Raw genomic sequence first — 16,804 nt, 5'->3', positions numbered from 1 at the left:
GTGGTTTTATTTGAACATCTGGTAATTTAAATTTTTGTTTTTCAGTGCTACCTTGTTTCTGATCACTGGCTGTAGCCAGTCTCCCTGAATTCCATTATTTTGTTATTGCCATATATGTTCTGAGAAACTTAGATCATTTCTTTTGCCTGATCTGCTCTTTGTTTGATTTTGATACCTTTCCATTCAGCTGTTGCCAGTTTGCTCTCTTCCTAAGGGATTATCCATATAATCATCCCAACTAACCTTCTGTGCTTACATTTTACCTTAGGCTTTGGCTGTCTTATTTTGCCAGTTAAGATTATTGCTGGGTCATTGATGAAACTAACCATAATGTCAGTCTCAGTTTCAGTTCTCAAATATTTATACCTTCACTTTCATCATTTCCCTGTGGTTTTATGCTGGGCCCATCTGGTAGTGTCTTTTGTTTGACTCTCAAAGGAACATTTTGGACTTTTATTTTTCTTCCCTTCTGTTTTTCAATATGACACAGGATAGTAGGTTTTTGGGTAAGTAAATTAAAACTTGATTATCAGCTTGGTAATAAACTTAGCTGTATTTGAAAGTTAAAATTGTGTAAAGCTGTGGTTTTAAAGTGTAGTTTTTATAATTTTGTAAACTCATTTTTTTTTGTTTTGTTTTATAAAATTAGTTTATATAGGTTGTCAATCAGTTTAAACCCAGAATCTTAAAGTTGAAGTGATTTTAAAGGACACCTCTCACTCAAGAACAGATGTTCATTTATAGTATCCTTTTCTAACAGAACTCTGATGAAGCAGCTTATTTTTCTTCACATTGTTGGTTACCTTTGTTCTGTGTCTGGGGATTCATTGACCATCCCGGGATTCAGTCATCAAAACAGTATGAGATTTACTGTATTCTCATGGACTAGAAACCTGAGACACAGATGAATGTGAAGCCTGAGAAAGAGATGCTAGCCACTGGTCTGCTGGTGAGAGGGTTGTTGGCCAGAGCATAAACATAAAAAAGCCACTGTTCCCAGGTTGGTGAGTCAAAGAGTTGTTGAAGCTGAGTGTGTTCTGGTTGAACCTGGGTATGGAAGAGGGTCAGTTTTAGTTTGCTTTTGTCATTGTTTTAACTCAGCACATAACTACATGCATTTCACAGTGCTAGGTATTGGGGGTATGAAAAGGAGAAAGATAAATGTCCTAGTGAGGTATTAATAGAATGTTTTTCCCCATAGAAACTTTTGAGTAGTCTTAGTATTTCATATTTATTCCAAAGCAAGCATATCTGTCTTCCTTTTATATAGGTAGTGTTTAACTTAAACATTAACCCAGGTACTTAAATCATTGATCTACATTCTATAAAGATGTAGGAAAATGTAAGTTATTTACTCTATGTGATCTAATTCTGGTGGTTTTTTTTCATTTAATATTCTGGGAGGATTTTAATAAGGCATAAAAGTACCATTAATCTTTTTGTTTTCTTTAGTTCAAGTTCCTTTAAAATTGGAAAATTCAAAATATTTCACTATGGCTTATTTCCCAGAAAATGAAGTTCAAATTGAGAAAATGTAGCCATGAGTTAATCAAGAGCATGGGAATTCTGACATACATGTGACACTTAAACATACACAGAGAGAGAGAACGTGTTTTAGGGTGTTTATAGTTTGGAATTTGGTTTTCCAATTTGTAGTACATTTTATTTAGAGTTCACTGGGCTTCTGGCATCTAGAATACTTTTTGCTGAACTTATTGATACTCCTATGACTTCATACTAATGATGACCATAAATTAGCATCAGATGTATAATACTGGGAGTTTTTTGAGGATGGTGACCATATATTTTTTTCCCCCAGCATTAAGTTCCTAGTGTCTGAGCTACAGAAAGTGTTCATATATGTTTATTTCTAAAATTTTTGAAAGTATCTTTCTGTAAAGAATGTGTATAGTGAAGTGAAGTGAAAGTTGTTTAGTCGTGCCTGACTCTTTGCTACCCCATGATCTATACAGTCCAAACTCTCCAGGCCAGAACACTGGAGTGGGTAGCCTATCCCTTCTTCAGGGAATCTTTCCAACCCAGGAATCGAACCCAGGTCTCCTGCATTGCATGTGGTTTCTTTACCAGCTGAGCCACCAGGGAAGCCCAAGAACACTGGAGTGGGTAGCCTATCCCTTCTCCAGGGGATCTTCCTGACCCAGGAATCGAACCGGGGTCTCCTGCATTGCAGGCGGATTCTTTACCAACTGAGCTCTCAGGGAAGCCAAAGAATGTGTATAGTACTAAATATTTGATTTTTATGTTTGACAATTGGTCAACATCAAATTTGGGGAAATTTTAGCCAATATTCTTCTAATAGTTTTTGGTGCTTTTCCCCCCTCTGGGGACTGGTCTTACTTTGAATCAGCCTAAAATCAGCAGAGATTGCCTGTAGTCTTAACAGAATCAGGCTTATTGACTTATTGCAGTAAAGGATACTGCACAGCAGAGACACTCACGGGGCATCTTACCAAAGAAAAGTTTTTATAGGATTTTTGGGGGAACTGGGGAGTTTAGGTGAAATTTAAATGAAATAGTATTTGAGAAGTTCAGGGCAAAGTGGTGCTGTCTGTGAAGGGAATTTTTGCCTTCTCGTTTATTTATTGGCCTTGATGAAACTTTGCCCAGTGTGTGCTGCCATTCTATCCATCTTTTTAAAATTTTTTCAGTCTTGGTTTCATTTGGTTAGATAGTTTAGATAGTTTTCTGTTTACCATTTTCAGGTTCTTCAACTGTATCTGTGTGTATTAGTCGCTAAGTCGTGTCCGACTCTTTGTGAATCCATGCACTGTAGCCCACCAGGCTCCTTTGTCCATGGAATTCTCCAGGCAAGAATACTGGAGTGGGTTGCCATGCCCTTCTCCAAGGGATGCTCCCAACCCAGGGATTGAACCCAGGTCTCCCTCATTACGGGCAGATTCTTTACCGTTTGAGCTACCCGCTGCCTAGTCAGCTATTAATCCCAATTATTGGTAATTTTCTTTGCTGAAAGTTTAGTTTGGATCTATTTTATATCTTCCTTTTCTACTTAACATAATTGTTTCCCTTACCTTTTTACCTATGTGGGATATGGTTACAGTTATTTTCAATATCTTTTGTCACCTAATTCTGTCATCTGTATTGTTTATAGATCTGTTTTTATAGTGTACAGAGGTGAATTTGGTAGAACCAGGTTGAAAAATAACCAGGAGGAAATTGTGCTAAGAAAAAGTATAGATGTGTTAGTCACTCAGTTGTGTTCCGACTCTTTGTGACCCCATGGACTGCACCCTCCAGGCTCCTCTGTCCATGGGATGTTCCAGGCAAGAATACTGGAGTGTGGGTAGCCATTCCCTTCTCCAGGGATCTTCCCGACCCAGGGATCGAACCAAGTCTCCTGTATTGCAGGCGGATTCTTTACTGTCTGAGCCACCAGAGAAGCCCTAAAGATTGGATGAGTTGAAGCCAAAATTCAAGCCCTTTGGTCTTTATGGATTTCCTAGGGACCTACCACAAATACAACTATGAGCTTCTTAGAAGCCAGGGCAAAGAAGATTGTCAGTGGCCCATTGGCTTTTTAGGGAAAAATCATTAAAAATAGAAGATTCTTACTAACTTTGGGCAAGGCATAGGTTATGTTCTCATCTTTTTCTGTGCTTCAACTGAGAAGTATTGCTGTTGAACTTTCATTTGTTATGATTGACTGTTTAATATTTTATTTAAGAACATAAAGGATATCTTTATTCCTTCCCATTTTGTAGCGATTGCCTATATTAAAGTTGAATTATTCTTTTTATTACTCTTTGATTTCTTTCTTTTACTCTTGTCTGAATTTGATTTAGTTGTTTCATGGAAATTAAAATATTAACTGATAGAATGATTTATACCTTTTCTATTTTACAAGTTTTCTGAGGGAATTTAAAAATTTTTTTAATATTTTTATTTGGAAATAATTTTTAAAATAGTTTATATTTGGAAATAATTTAAAAATTACAGAAGAGTCACAAAAATAATATAGTACAATGAACATTCCTTACCCTGATTATCTTAATATTTGCTTTTTCATTTGTTCTGAATAGTTAAGGGTGAGTTTGTGTATGTACCTATGTATCATTAGCCCTTTACTCCTAAATACAGTGTGTATTTTCTAGTTCATGTCCACATCATCTTATTGTTTCAGTATTTTTACCTAATCTGTTGCTTCAGTTTTGTCATTTGACACAATAATGTGCTTTGTAGCATTTTCCCCTCCCTGGTACAGGATGCAGTCTAGGGTGAGGTATTTTATTTAGCTGTTTAGCTGTGTCTTTAGTCTCTTTTAACTAGGAACATTTCTATAGTCTGTTTTTTATGGCTTTGACCTTCCCCCGATCCTCCCTTTAAAAAATAGCTTCTCATTTTGGTTTAATCTGAAGTTTCCTCATGATTAGGGTCAGGTTATTCATTCTAGGCTGAAATACTGTGTAAGTGATGATATATTCTGTTCAGTGTGCCACCTCTGGATGGATGTTAATTATAATCACCCAGTTAAAGGGGTAGGCCCTTATATAATTGCTGTATAATTATTTTCTTCCTCTTGTAACTAAAATGCAGTCTTTGAAGAGACTGTTCAACTACTTTGTTCTTCATACTCTTCGATTTAATATGCATGATGATGCCTTTCTGATTCAATGTTTAACTGTGCTGCTTGCAAAATAATCATTTAGTCAGTTCTCAACACTGCTGTAAGCATCAACCCACCCCTTTCCCCATTTGTTTTATTTACTTATTTTTATTCATTTGGTTGTTTTATTTCTGTCATTATGGACTCATGAGTCACTACCTTTTTAAAAAAATGGTTCATAATTCATTATTTATTTTATAAGTACATTTGTCATTATGTGGCTAGTGTGGCTCTTCTGTCACTGTGACATACCCCCATCATCCTGTGAGCACTTTCTTACTTTTTGGCGTAACACAGTGTTTGAGATTCATCTCATATGTGCTCTGCTCCAGCCCTGGAATCAGGCCCATTCTCTGAGTTCTGTTCCCTTTAGTAAGGAGCAGAGACCAAGATTGGGACAGTAGACATGGTCTTCACTTCTTGGCCCTTTTTGGAGATGGAGATAGGAAATGCGCATCTAAACACATATAGATTCTAGCATATGTATGCATATGCATATAGATTTCCGCACATATCTGTTCTAGAAATCATGAGTTCACACTACAATATTAGCCCGTCCCTACAGGGTTCTCTCTTGCCTTCTGTCTTTACTCCCAACAGTATCAACACTTTTACTCAAACCTGTAATAGGTCTAAAATAGTTACAGAGTTGCTTTGTCCATTCCACTGCAATAAATAACTCTACTGATGTGTTTAGGATTTATTTGTAATCCTGCACTTGTCCTACCCTACATTCTCTGTCTTGAGGTGTAAAGATAAATACTGTGCTCATAAGTTACTGAGATTAGTTCTGTCTGCCCGTCTCTTGGGCTTTCTGTCTTCCCTTCATTGTATTTGCTGTTCATTTGAATGGTGAGTAGGTTTGTTTGTTCTGGTTTGCTTTCACTTTTAGGTTTTTTTCTCCCTTTCATTTGTATTTATTTAATTTATTTGACTGATTATGCACAACATTAACATGCTTCCAAAAGTCAGTACTATACAGAGGTAAATTCAATGAAGGGTCACTTTGTTGAGCAATGTTCTATCCCATCACTCACCCCTGGTCAGGGGTTCTCTGCTTTATCCTTTCTCTATTTCTTTGTATAAAAACAAGCATAAACTTTTCTTATTTCTCCCCTTTCTTATATAGTAAAAGGTAGCATCTATATGTATACTTTTGCACTTAGTTTTCTTTTAAAATTTTTGTTTAGTAGTAATTCTTAGAAATTGCACCATGGAAGTTCATTTAGAGATCTTCCTAAGAGTATATATATATTATTAACAGGTTTTTTAAAAGAAAAGTTGACTTTAGATTGTGTTTTTTCCTTGCTCTATTCTTGCAGATGTTCTTTATATCCTTCAGATTGTTTCTTTTTAAGATTATATGTGTGTAGGATACATATACACAAGTCTGGTGTTGGCGAAATTTTATGTGTTTATCAGATTCCTATCATTATTCATTCCTAACTAATTTCAGTAGCATTTGACTCAGCTAATGTATAAGAAATCTCAAATTAGTTTTCAGTAGCTAGCTTATTTTCTTTGGCTTATCGGTCCTTGGCTGTTTCCCTCTGGACTGTTTTCAAATTGCTATATTGTCAGGGACCCATCTTCCTGTTGTGGTATTCTACCATCTCTATGGAGTATTGACGAATACGAATAGTAAGAATGGGGAGGGGAGGCAGTCAACATCCCTAGAAGGCCAGGCTCTAGAAGGTGTACTGCACTTCTGTACATGTATCATTGTCTAGAACCTGGTCATATGCCCACACATGTAGCAAGAGATGTTGGAAAGTCAGGGCAAGCATGTGTCCAGCTAAATGGAGGGGAGATTGAATATTCTCTCTCTAGCCATATTTCAAGATACTTTCAGCTTCTCTTTTTGTGTTTCTAAATTGGATAAGTCATCTCCCTAATACAACTGGTTCATTCTATATTTATTATATTTAGTGATAGTTTTACTTGTAAAACTGATGCTTATTTCAGCTGATTTTTCTTTTTTTTTTGAATCCTGGTTCATCCTAGTATCTTTTTATTTTAATAATTGTTGAGCTGTAGCCTGCTTAGTAGTAGTTTTCAGAGTGTCAAGTATTTTATTTTATGCTTTGTTATTTGGAGTTTTTAGAGCTTATGCTGTTTCAGGGTGATATTCTGATGTGCAAGTACCTGTTTTATAAAGTTTTACTAAAATTTTTAGAGCTTATGCTCAAATTATGCTATTTTAAGATGATATTTTGATGTGGCAATACCTGTTATAAAATTTTATAAAATTGTTACAAATTCTTTTGAAGGTAAAACAGCTGAGTAGCAGATAAATTGTTCTCGTGGATAGGAGTTGACAATTTATTCATAAAAATAACTGTCTCTTGAAAGTAATCTGTAGGGTTTAATTGAATCAGGAAAAATTTTCAGCTCTACTCATCCCATGTACGTGTGGATTATACCTTTGCTTAGTGCTCTGTCTTCACACTTCTGAATGTCTAGTTGTTAGCAGTAGAGACATTCTTGGTTTTAGTTTAGGGATAGGTGCAGTTTTTCGTCAAATTATGCCCTGAATATTTAAACAAACTAGGAAATTTTACTTTAAGGCTGTTTTGATCATAGTTTAAGACAGTCTGAGATTATATCATTATGCTTAAAAGAAAGTTCTAAAGAGCCAAAAGGTACCCTAATCTTTGTGAAACTTTCTTCCTCAAATACTCTCTGCCTCTCCTGCCCATCTTAAACAAAAAGAAACCTTAAGAATTAAAAAAAAAGTCAAATCCAGATTAATTTTCTCCCTTCTTAATTGTCACGGAAGTGTGACACACTCACTGTTGTGCACTGTGGCACTCTGCTTTTTCAGAAGTCATTCAGTTGTAGCGCACGCTGACAGAATGACTGGTGAGAGTGCAGTTGTGTTATGATATCCTTGTGTGGGTAATGCTGCTGCTGCTGCTGCTGCTAAGTCGCTTCAGTCATATCCGACTCTGTGCGACCCCATAGACGGCAGCCCACCAGGCTCCCCCGTCCCTGGGGTTCTCCAGGCAAGAACACTGGAGTGAGTTGCCATTTCCTTCTCCAATGCATGAAAGTGAAAAGTGAAAGTGAAGTTGCTCAGTCGTATCCGACTCTTCGCGACCCCATGGACTGCAGCCTACCAGGCTTCTCCATCCATGGGATTTTCCAGGCAAGAGTACTGGAGTGGGGTGCCATTGCCTTCTCCGGTGGGTAAGGCTGGATGGATTCAAATCAGCTTACTGTATTTGTCCTCATTTAGTACACAGTGCTCTTTAAAACTCAGAAATAAGTTTGGTACTGCTAAAAAGTTCACATGGCTTAAAAGCAGTTATTCCAATTTTTTTTCCCCCTTTGAGAGCCAGCTCAATAAAGAATACCATAATATTGTCATTTCTTCTTAGCTTTTCATGAAAGAACTCTTCTTACCTCTTTTTTCTAATTGTGATTCAACAAGCCAATTTGTTAACCATAGCCTTGCATTATAATTATAAAAATTGGTCCATTGTTTTTGTAGAAGTTGAATTCTCTCTCATAGATAAATGCGTCATGCGCCATGCATCTGTCACTGGCATATTTTTTCCTTAGCTGTAACACAGTGTTACATTTGAGGTTCTTATTTGTCATGCCCCTGGAGAACTGAAACAAAGGAATAGTATGTTAGTATGTTTAAGATTACTAGGATTGAAATATGCTAAAATGATTCCAAATCTTTAGGATGTTAGAATAGTCTTAAGAGCTTTTTTACTTTTTTGTTTTTAAGTATTCTTTGGAGTAGATTTCAGAAGAAATGGAATCCACAAATAAGTTTAACACTAAAAAGTTAAGGAATCTAGTTAATATGATACATCTAGTTTTTAAACCAGAATAAAAATGAACAAGATTTAAGTAAGCCTGGTAGTGCAGTTGAAAGGACTCAGTTACAATTTAGCTGGGTTGCTGAGTGGTAAGAGGGGTTTTGTTTTCCATGAAAAGTTGATTGCTGTCTGGTGTTTTTGTAGATACTGTACACAGTATCATGTGTGACGTGCACTTAGGTGCGTGTGAAGTTGCTAGACTATTTGGAATGATGTCAAGAGCTCAGAGTCCGTGTTGGTCATATCTTACCTCTGACCCATGCCCCAGTGTGTCTGTATTAACCACATGCATGTTTTTTTATTTTAACTTTTAAATAGTAGGGTGTATCCTCAAATCCTCCTGCTCCCTATAATAAACCCTATATTAACTTGGTAAAACTTTGAAACTATTAACAGTAGGGAACAACAGTTCTCATTGGATTCACTCTTTTAGATTAGTCTTTAGCATTAAAATGGCAAAACCTTGTCAAAACTTTTAAAATAATAGTGTTTACTAAGCCACCTTAATTCAACAAAGTAAACAAAATGTTCATGAGTGTATCTTTTGAATATAACTTGTATATTTATTCTGTGTACTGTTAAGCTTCAAATGCTTTTCAAAGTTCTTTTTTTTATTGTGATAAAAACTACAACATGAGGTCTACCTCATAGGAGATTGTTAAGTGTATAGTAACTGTTAAGTGTATGTTAACTGTAAGCACGGTATTGTACCGTGGTTCTCTAGAATTTTTTCATCTTGCCTGACTGAAACTTTATACCCATTGAATAGCAACTCCCCATTTTGGCCCCTGTCCAGCCACTGGCAACCACCATTTCTATTTTTATGAGTTTGACTAGAATTCTTACAAGTGGAATCATGCAGTATTAAGTCCTTCTGTGACTGGCTTATTTCATTTAGGGTAACATCCTGAAGGTTCATATTATAGCATATGATAGGATTTCCTGTTTGTTTGTTTTTTTTTTTAATGGCTGAATAATGTTCTGTTGTGTGTGTAACAGTTTCTTTATTCTCTGTTGATGGATAATTAGGTTATTTCTACCTTTTGCCCATTTTGAAAAATACTGCATTGAACATGGAAGTACAAATATGTCTTCGAAATCCTGTTCTTAATTCTTTTGAATAAATACTTCAAAGTGGGATTGCAGGATCATATTTGTTGTTCAGTTGCTCAGTCGTGTCTGGCTCTTTGTGACCCCATGGACTGCAGCATGCCAGGCCTCCCTGTCTTTCATCATCTCCCAGAGTTTGCTCAAATTCATGTCCTTTGAGTCAGTGATGCCCTCCAGCCACCTCATCCTCTGTCCCCTTCTCCTCTTGCCCTCAGTCTTTCCCAGAATCAGGGTTCTTTTAATGAGTCATCTCTGCGCATCAGGTGGCCAAAGTATTGGAGCTTCAGCTTCAGTCGTTTCAATGACTATTCAGGGTTGATTTCCTTTAGGCTTGACTGTTTTGATCTCCTTGCTGTCCAAGGGACTCACAAGAGTCTTCTCCAGCACCACAATTTGAAAGGATCGATTCTTCAGTGCTCAGTGTTCTTCTATTCAAGTCTGTTGCCTGTTTTTCTTTTTCTTTTTTTGCTATTGACTTATAGGAGTTCCCTGTATATTTTGGATAGTAATCTCTTATCAGACAAATGGTTTGAAGATTTTTCTTCTATTCCGTAGGTTGCATTTCTCACTCTTGATTGCTTTCCTTGCTGTGCCGCAGCTTTTCATGGTGTAGTCCTAGCTGTTTATGCTTGCTTCTGTTCCTTGTGCTTTTGTGCTTATGCTTCATGGCAAGAAGTCAGTGCTGTAACCACCGTTAAGTACCCTCCCCCCCCATGTTTTCTGGGAGTTTTAGCTTCAGGTCTTACTTTTAAGTTTTAAAAATATTTTTGTGTATGGTGTAAGATGAAGGTCAAGTTTCATTGTTTTGCATGTGGATATCTAGTTTTTCCAGTATCGCTTGTTGGAGAGACTACCTCCACGGGTGAAGATAATTTGACCATATATATGTGGATTTATTCCTGGGTGTTACATTCTGTACACTTGGTCCATATATTTGTCTTTGCATCAGTACCCTACTCTTGATTACTGTAGCTTTGTAATGTTTTGAAATCAGGAAATGTGGGGCCTCTGGGTTTTTTGTTATTTCTCAAGATTGTTTGGCTATTCCTGGTCTTTAGAGAGTCCATATAAGCTTTAAGTTTGGTCTGTTTCTATAGAAATTACCGCTAGGATTTTGACAGGCATTCCATTGAAGTTGTAGATCACTTTGAGTAGTATGGCCATTTTAACTACGAAGTCATCTAATCCATGAACAAAGGGTGTTTTTCCATTTCTTTCTGTCTTTTAATTTCAGCGTTTTGTAGTCCTCGGTGCACACAAATCTTTTGCCTCTTTGGTTAAATTTATTCCTGAGCATTGTATTCTTTTTGATGTTGTGAATGAAATTTCCTTCATCTCCTCTTCTGATGTCCTCTGTTGGTGTGTGTAGTGCAGCCTTGTATCATGTTGCTGTTCAGTCACCGAGTCGTGTCTGGCTCTGTGACTCCATGGACTGCAGCATGCCAGGCTCCTCTCTTTGTCCTCCACTATCTCTCAGAGTTTGCTCAAATACAGCTTTATTGAATACATTTTTATTTGTTCTAATGGGTTTTTTATTTTGGTGAGATCTTTGTGGTTTTCTATATACAAGATTATGTCATTTGTGAACAGAGAAAATTTTTTTTTTATTTGGATGCCTTTTATTTCTTTTTCTTGCCTAATTACTTTTGTTACATGTTCAGTATTGTGTTTAATTAGTGAGAGTGGACATCCTTACCTTGTTACTGATTTCTCAGAGGAAAAGCTTTCATTTTTTTCACTGTTGAGTATGATGTTAGCTGTGGGCCTTTTAAAATATGACCTCTGTTGAGATAATTTCCTTCAGTTTCTGTTGTTGAATATTTTTCATTAAAGAGAGTTGGATTTTGTTTAGTGGTTTTTCTGCACCAATTGAGATTATTATGTGATATATGTCCTTCACCATAAAGGTGGTGTATTACATTGATTGGTTTTCATGGTTGAACCAACCTTGCATCCCAGGAATAAATCCTATATATAGTTAGGATGTATGATCCTTTTAATGTGCTGTTGAATTTAATTTTCTAGTATTTTGTTGAGGATTTTTGCCTCTGTATTTATCAGGGATATTGTTGAATTTTGAGATGAATTAGAACAGTATATCCCAGTCTGCTTTTTATAATAATATTTGTTAACAGAGTATGTTTATGTCAGTTATCCCTTTTATTTCAGTCCTCTGTTATGTGAGTAGATTGTGTGTGTGTGTGTACACTCCAATTTTCTGAACTCAGACTTGCACATCATCACATAATAGTTATTATAATTAGTACTATCAGTGATAATACTTGTATAGTACATACTGTTTCAGGCATTCTAATATGTGTTTTACATATATTCATTTAATCCTCACAACAACCCTTTTGCAGTAGATACTGTTATGAATGCTATATAGATGAGAAAAATATTTAGTAACAAGTAGCAGTAGAACTTACTATTTACCTGGATTTTAACCCACACCATGTGGTTGCTGTCTCTCCTTTGTAACTGTTAGGTGTATTGCCACTTGCAGTTAACTAAAAGGGGGTCTGTTTAATATATATCTATATTCTGCTATTAATTAAAAAGATTTTATTGGAGTGTAGTTGACTTACAGCATTGTGTTAGTTTCAGGTGTAGAGCAAAGTGAATCAGTTATCCATATACATTTATGCACTCTTTTTTAGATTCTTTGCCCATGTAGGCCATTGCAGAGTATCGAGTAGACTTCCCGGTGCTACACAGTAAGCTCTTATTTCTTTTATGTGTAGCGACGTGTATGTTTTATATGTAGTAGTCCCAGTCTCCAGGGTCTGTTTAATTTAGAACATTGACTTCTGCTGTTTTGTTACTGGTGGAAGCAGATAACCTTTATATTATCCAAAATATTCTTACTTGAAAGCAATGCTTTTTAAAAATAAGTGCTTCAGGTTTGAGGCACCTATTCTTTTAAAAAGTCTGTTATCTTCCTGGGCTTACGGCTGTGCTTTGGGTATTTGAGGTGAAATGAGGGATCTAACAACTAGCAGGCATGTAAATTATGTAGATATTGAGAAAAAAATAGTAAGGAATAGAGGTTTAAAAATTTATGTTGAGTCTGCTCTACCTCACAAGGCCTGATAAGTTATTGCATAAACTGCTTTAGTTTACTAATACTGCATTACTTTATGCTAATATGTAAGAATACTAATGTGTTTGTATACACAGTACAAGTGAGGCTTTCTGCTTTATGTAAGTTTCACAGTAGATTCCTTTTCACATTAAGATTTTCTAACAAAATTAGTATGTGAATTAGTTTAAACTCTGTCTTTTGAAAAATCAGTTCTTCTGGTGCTTACACAGTTGTTTTTGTCACAGCATGGTTATTTTGAAGAAAATATTTATATAAAAAGATCACTTTGTATGATGCTCAATTCTAATAATGTTACTTCATTGAGGCTAGTAAGGGAAGATGGTTAATTTTTTATGTAGATTTTTGGCCAGCCGTGAAGTATGTTTCTTTTCTTGTACTCCTTTGTTTTTTATATGTAATACTGAAAATACAAAGATTATTAATTATACTCTTACAAACTAAAAATCTCTAATGAGATTATTTGAAGTTTAAAGGACATAATTTAACATCATTTTGTAAATGATGGAGAAAATGTTATCAGTCTGTTTAATCAGTTTCCTTTTGAAAATGAAGATATGTTCCTTTTAATACAGATTTAATTCTGTGGATTTGATTATGCAGGCTCATAGTTATTTATACTCAGTTTTAAAATTCAAAGTGTTAAAGCTGAAAGGTCTTTTTCATAAAGTTTATTGTATATTGATTTGGCAGTAAACTAACTTGTAGTAGGGTGGGGTGATTTACATCTTTATCCTACCCCGTATGCATTTTTATACATTTTGCATGTATTTTAGTATGTAGTACTGAATTAGATTCCACTGTGTTAGGTAATATTTGGTATACATACCATATTTACCTTTATATAAAACCTGAAAAAAAAAAACCCTGAAAACTTTAATAATGACACTCATCTGGAAACACACCAGTTTCACTTAAATGAATAAGGACTTTTATCCCTTCTTGTAAGCTGGCTGATTTTCATTGTTGGAAGAATGTAGGGCATGAATCAGTAGCATGAGGAATAAAGAACAGGTTGAATTAACTGTATTGATTAGTAAGTTAATATGAGCCAAACAGGAGGTTTAAATTTCTTTTCTTGGTTGGTAATAGTTGCCCAGAACACTGATTGTTGATTTTGTGTCAAAATAGGACAGTGGCTCCATATCTGCCATTGGCGTGGTAGGAGCATAATGGTAATATAAATCAGATATTGTGTATCTTGGCTTCCCAGTTGGTGCTAATGGTAAAGAATCCAATTTATATAAATTATTCTTTGTGATTTTTAGTTTTAAAATGTGATAGTCTTATAAGGATGCAGAGTAAGATGGAAATAGTTGATATTTTTCTCTTTCCTCTAGTCTCCTACAAAAGCCGTATATAATGCTAGACATTGGAATCATCCAGACTCGGAAGAACTACCTGCACCACCAATAGTAAAACCTCAGAGTGTCACAGTAAGTGAACTGTACTCTGCAATTTCATGTTTGTATGAGGAATATTAAATTAAGCATAATTTGAAAGTCTCTAGCTTTTCTGTTTAATAGTTTATTTTCAACTTCTTCACTAAAATTTAGTGATTTTAGTTTAATTTACTGGAAAAGTAAGGATTGTGGGCAGGACAACAGAAATTCTGGTGTTACTAGGTTATGAATGAAGGCCTCAAAAATACTGGACAATTCTTGATCCCCATATTATGGAATTTTTAAATGATGGAGAGCTATATCAGTATATCCTACACTGATCTTAAAGTGGCTTTGAGTGATTAATTTGTTTTTTAGAGCAGAACTTTTTTCTTGCATTATAGTAATACCTTTCAATTTAAAACACATTTGAAAAAGATTTGTAGCAAATTATTTGCTCCAGAATAACTGGTAGGATCATGCATTAATACTTACAGACTAATAGTGACACCTCAGTCATATGGAGCTATCAAAGAATGAGTTCTTTGTAGACAATAAAAAATAGGGATAGAGATCATCCTAAAATGTACAGTTCTCTGTCTTCTTGATATATTAAGCTCCTTTTACTAGTATTAAACCATTACTGTGCATGCTCTTATGGCTGATTTTTTTCTACTGTGAACTGTGGACTCCTATACTTTACAAGTTCTTTTGTCTGTCTGTTGTCGTTTTCCTCTTCCTGTCTCTTGAGTTGTTTGTCAGTGCTATTTTTGTATGTCATTTTGGTTCTTTATTCCTTCTAATGATTCTGGAGATGGATAACTAATTGTATGAAATGTTAGGTTGAAAAGACCAGAATAAGTTCCTGAGTGGTTCTTCTGTGAGTAAAACATATAAGTCTTACCTTATAGTGCATGGAATTTTTGAAGTATCCCCAGAGGCCTCCCCCTACCTTTGAGGGGGAGAATTGGGGTTTTATTACTCTAAAGCTAAATTTACCAAGTAGATGAGATGTTACTATTTTTATATATTTATTTAGAACAACTAATTTAATACCTTTATTAATAGGTGAGGCTGTCTTCAAAGGAGCAAAATCAAAAAGATGATGGAGTTTTTAAGGCTCCTGCACCACCACCCAAAGTGATAAAAACTGTGACAATACCTACTCAGCCCTACCAGGATATAGTTACTGCACTGAAATGCAGAAAAGAAGACAAAGAAGTAAGCATCCATATACAGTTTTGCTGCATGTGGATAGGATTTTGTATGTAATTTAGCCTTTCAATGTTGAGCACGTATCAGTAACTGAGACTGAGTTTTGAACCACAAACTTACTTTGTCCTACTGCTACCAATGTTTTTAAAACACTTGTTGGTTGCCATCTAATAAACTTACTTTATACACTTTTAAATAAAGCAGAGCAAGTTCATAGATTTAAATATGCTACTTCATAGTTACAAAAGAGGTGGACTTATTTTTTCTTGGCAGTTGTATACTGTTGTTCAGCACGTGAAGCACTTCAATGATGTGGTGGAATTTGGTGAAAACCAAGAGTTCACTGATGACATTGAGTACTTGTTAAGTGGCTTAAAGAGCACACAGCCTCTAAACACACGTTGCCTTAGGTAAGATCTTATTTTTATATTTGAAAATTGTATGCATGCTCCTCATTAAAGTTTTTTAGCTCAGTGGAGCCAAACATTTGCAATTTTTGTTATCATAGGTGTAGGTTATAGCCAGTGATGTTAAAATGTGATTGATTTCTTTTAAGGGACTTGATCCTACATGGACTAAAGAAAGTTGGATGGTACAGCATTTTAGCATAGCATAGGCTTCAGTTTCCAGATGTTTAAAAGTGTTATGCCAAAGAATCTTTTCTTTTTTAGCGTCAGATTTTATATAAGCAAGTGATAAATGATTTAAGCATGCTTTGATTTGGATCATCTTTGGCATATTATAATGGTTTGAAAATCTTGGTTTGATTGAATTATCCAGTCATTTGGAATATGTCCAATTATATACTTATACTTTTTATGGATCAGAAACATGGAAGATACCTGAGATGTTTTTACTTTTAATGGTAGCAGTAATATAAAGGATACACTGAAGACAATCGTGTATTATTTGTGTTTTTTTAATATAGCGTACCTAATCACATACTGTGCATCAGTGAGTATTTAATAAATTTGGTTTGCCCATGTGATGTGCATGGGCAATGCTTTGATACACATAACCCCCAACCCCCGAGCACTCCGTTGTTTATTTAGGTATTATGCAAATTAAAACAAAACACACTAGCTATTTTCAGTCCCCTTCACCTAGTCTCTTTTCTTCCAGTGTTATTAGCTTGGCTACTAAATGTGCCATGCCCAGTTTTCGAATGCACCTGAGAGCACATGGAATGGTAGCAATGGTCTTTAAAACCTTGGATGATTCCCAGCATCATCAGGTATTTAAGTTTCTGGGGTTGAGAAGCATTATTTTAGAATTCTAGTTTATATTTACTAAATTTGTTTTTGTTGTTCAGTAGCTAAGTTGTGTCCCAACTCTTTTTGCAACCCCAAGGACTGTAGCCTGCCAGCCTTCTGTCCATAGGATTTCCCAGGCAAAAATACTGGATTGCCATTTCCTTCTCCAGGCGATCTTCCCCACGCAGGAATTGAACCTGTATCTCCTGCATTGGCCAGGCAGATTCTTCACCTCCACCAGTGAAGCTCCATATTTGCTAAATATT

At 35.6% G+C, this 16,804-nt stretch overlaps 1 protein-coding gene across 3 annotated transcripts in view; it reads left to right on the top strand.

Moving 5' to 3' along the window:
* Window positions 1-16,804, top strand: part of WAPL (WAPL cohesin release factor) — a 77,882-nt gene that overhangs the window by 41,713 nt on the left and 19,365 nt on the right. For all 3 annotated transcript variants that reach the window (XM_006066605.4, XM_006066603.4, XM_006066604.4), the window contains 4 exons: window positions 14,029-14,124; window positions 15,139-15,291; window positions 15,559-15,695; window positions 16,408-16,519. In XM_006066605.4, coding sequence (XP_006066667.4) covers window positions 14,029-14,124; window positions 15,139-15,291; window positions 15,559-15,695; window positions 16,408-16,519 — 498 coding nt within the window. The remainder of the gene's footprint in view (window positions 1-14,028; window positions 14,125-15,138; window positions 15,292-15,558; window positions 15,696-16,407; window positions 16,520-16,804) is intronic.

This window comes from Bubalus bubalis, chromosome 4 (genome assembly GCF_019923935.1).
Source record: "Bubalus bubalis isolate 160015118507 breed Murrah chromosome 4, NDDB_SH_1, whole genome shotgun sequence".
Classification (NCBI taxonomy): Eukaryota; Metazoa; Chordata; class Mammalia; order Artiodactyla; family Bovidae; genus Bubalus; species Bubalus bubalis.
The sequence above is the reverse complement of the archived record's forward strand: the minus strand, read 5'-3'. Positions and strand labels throughout refer to the sequence as shown.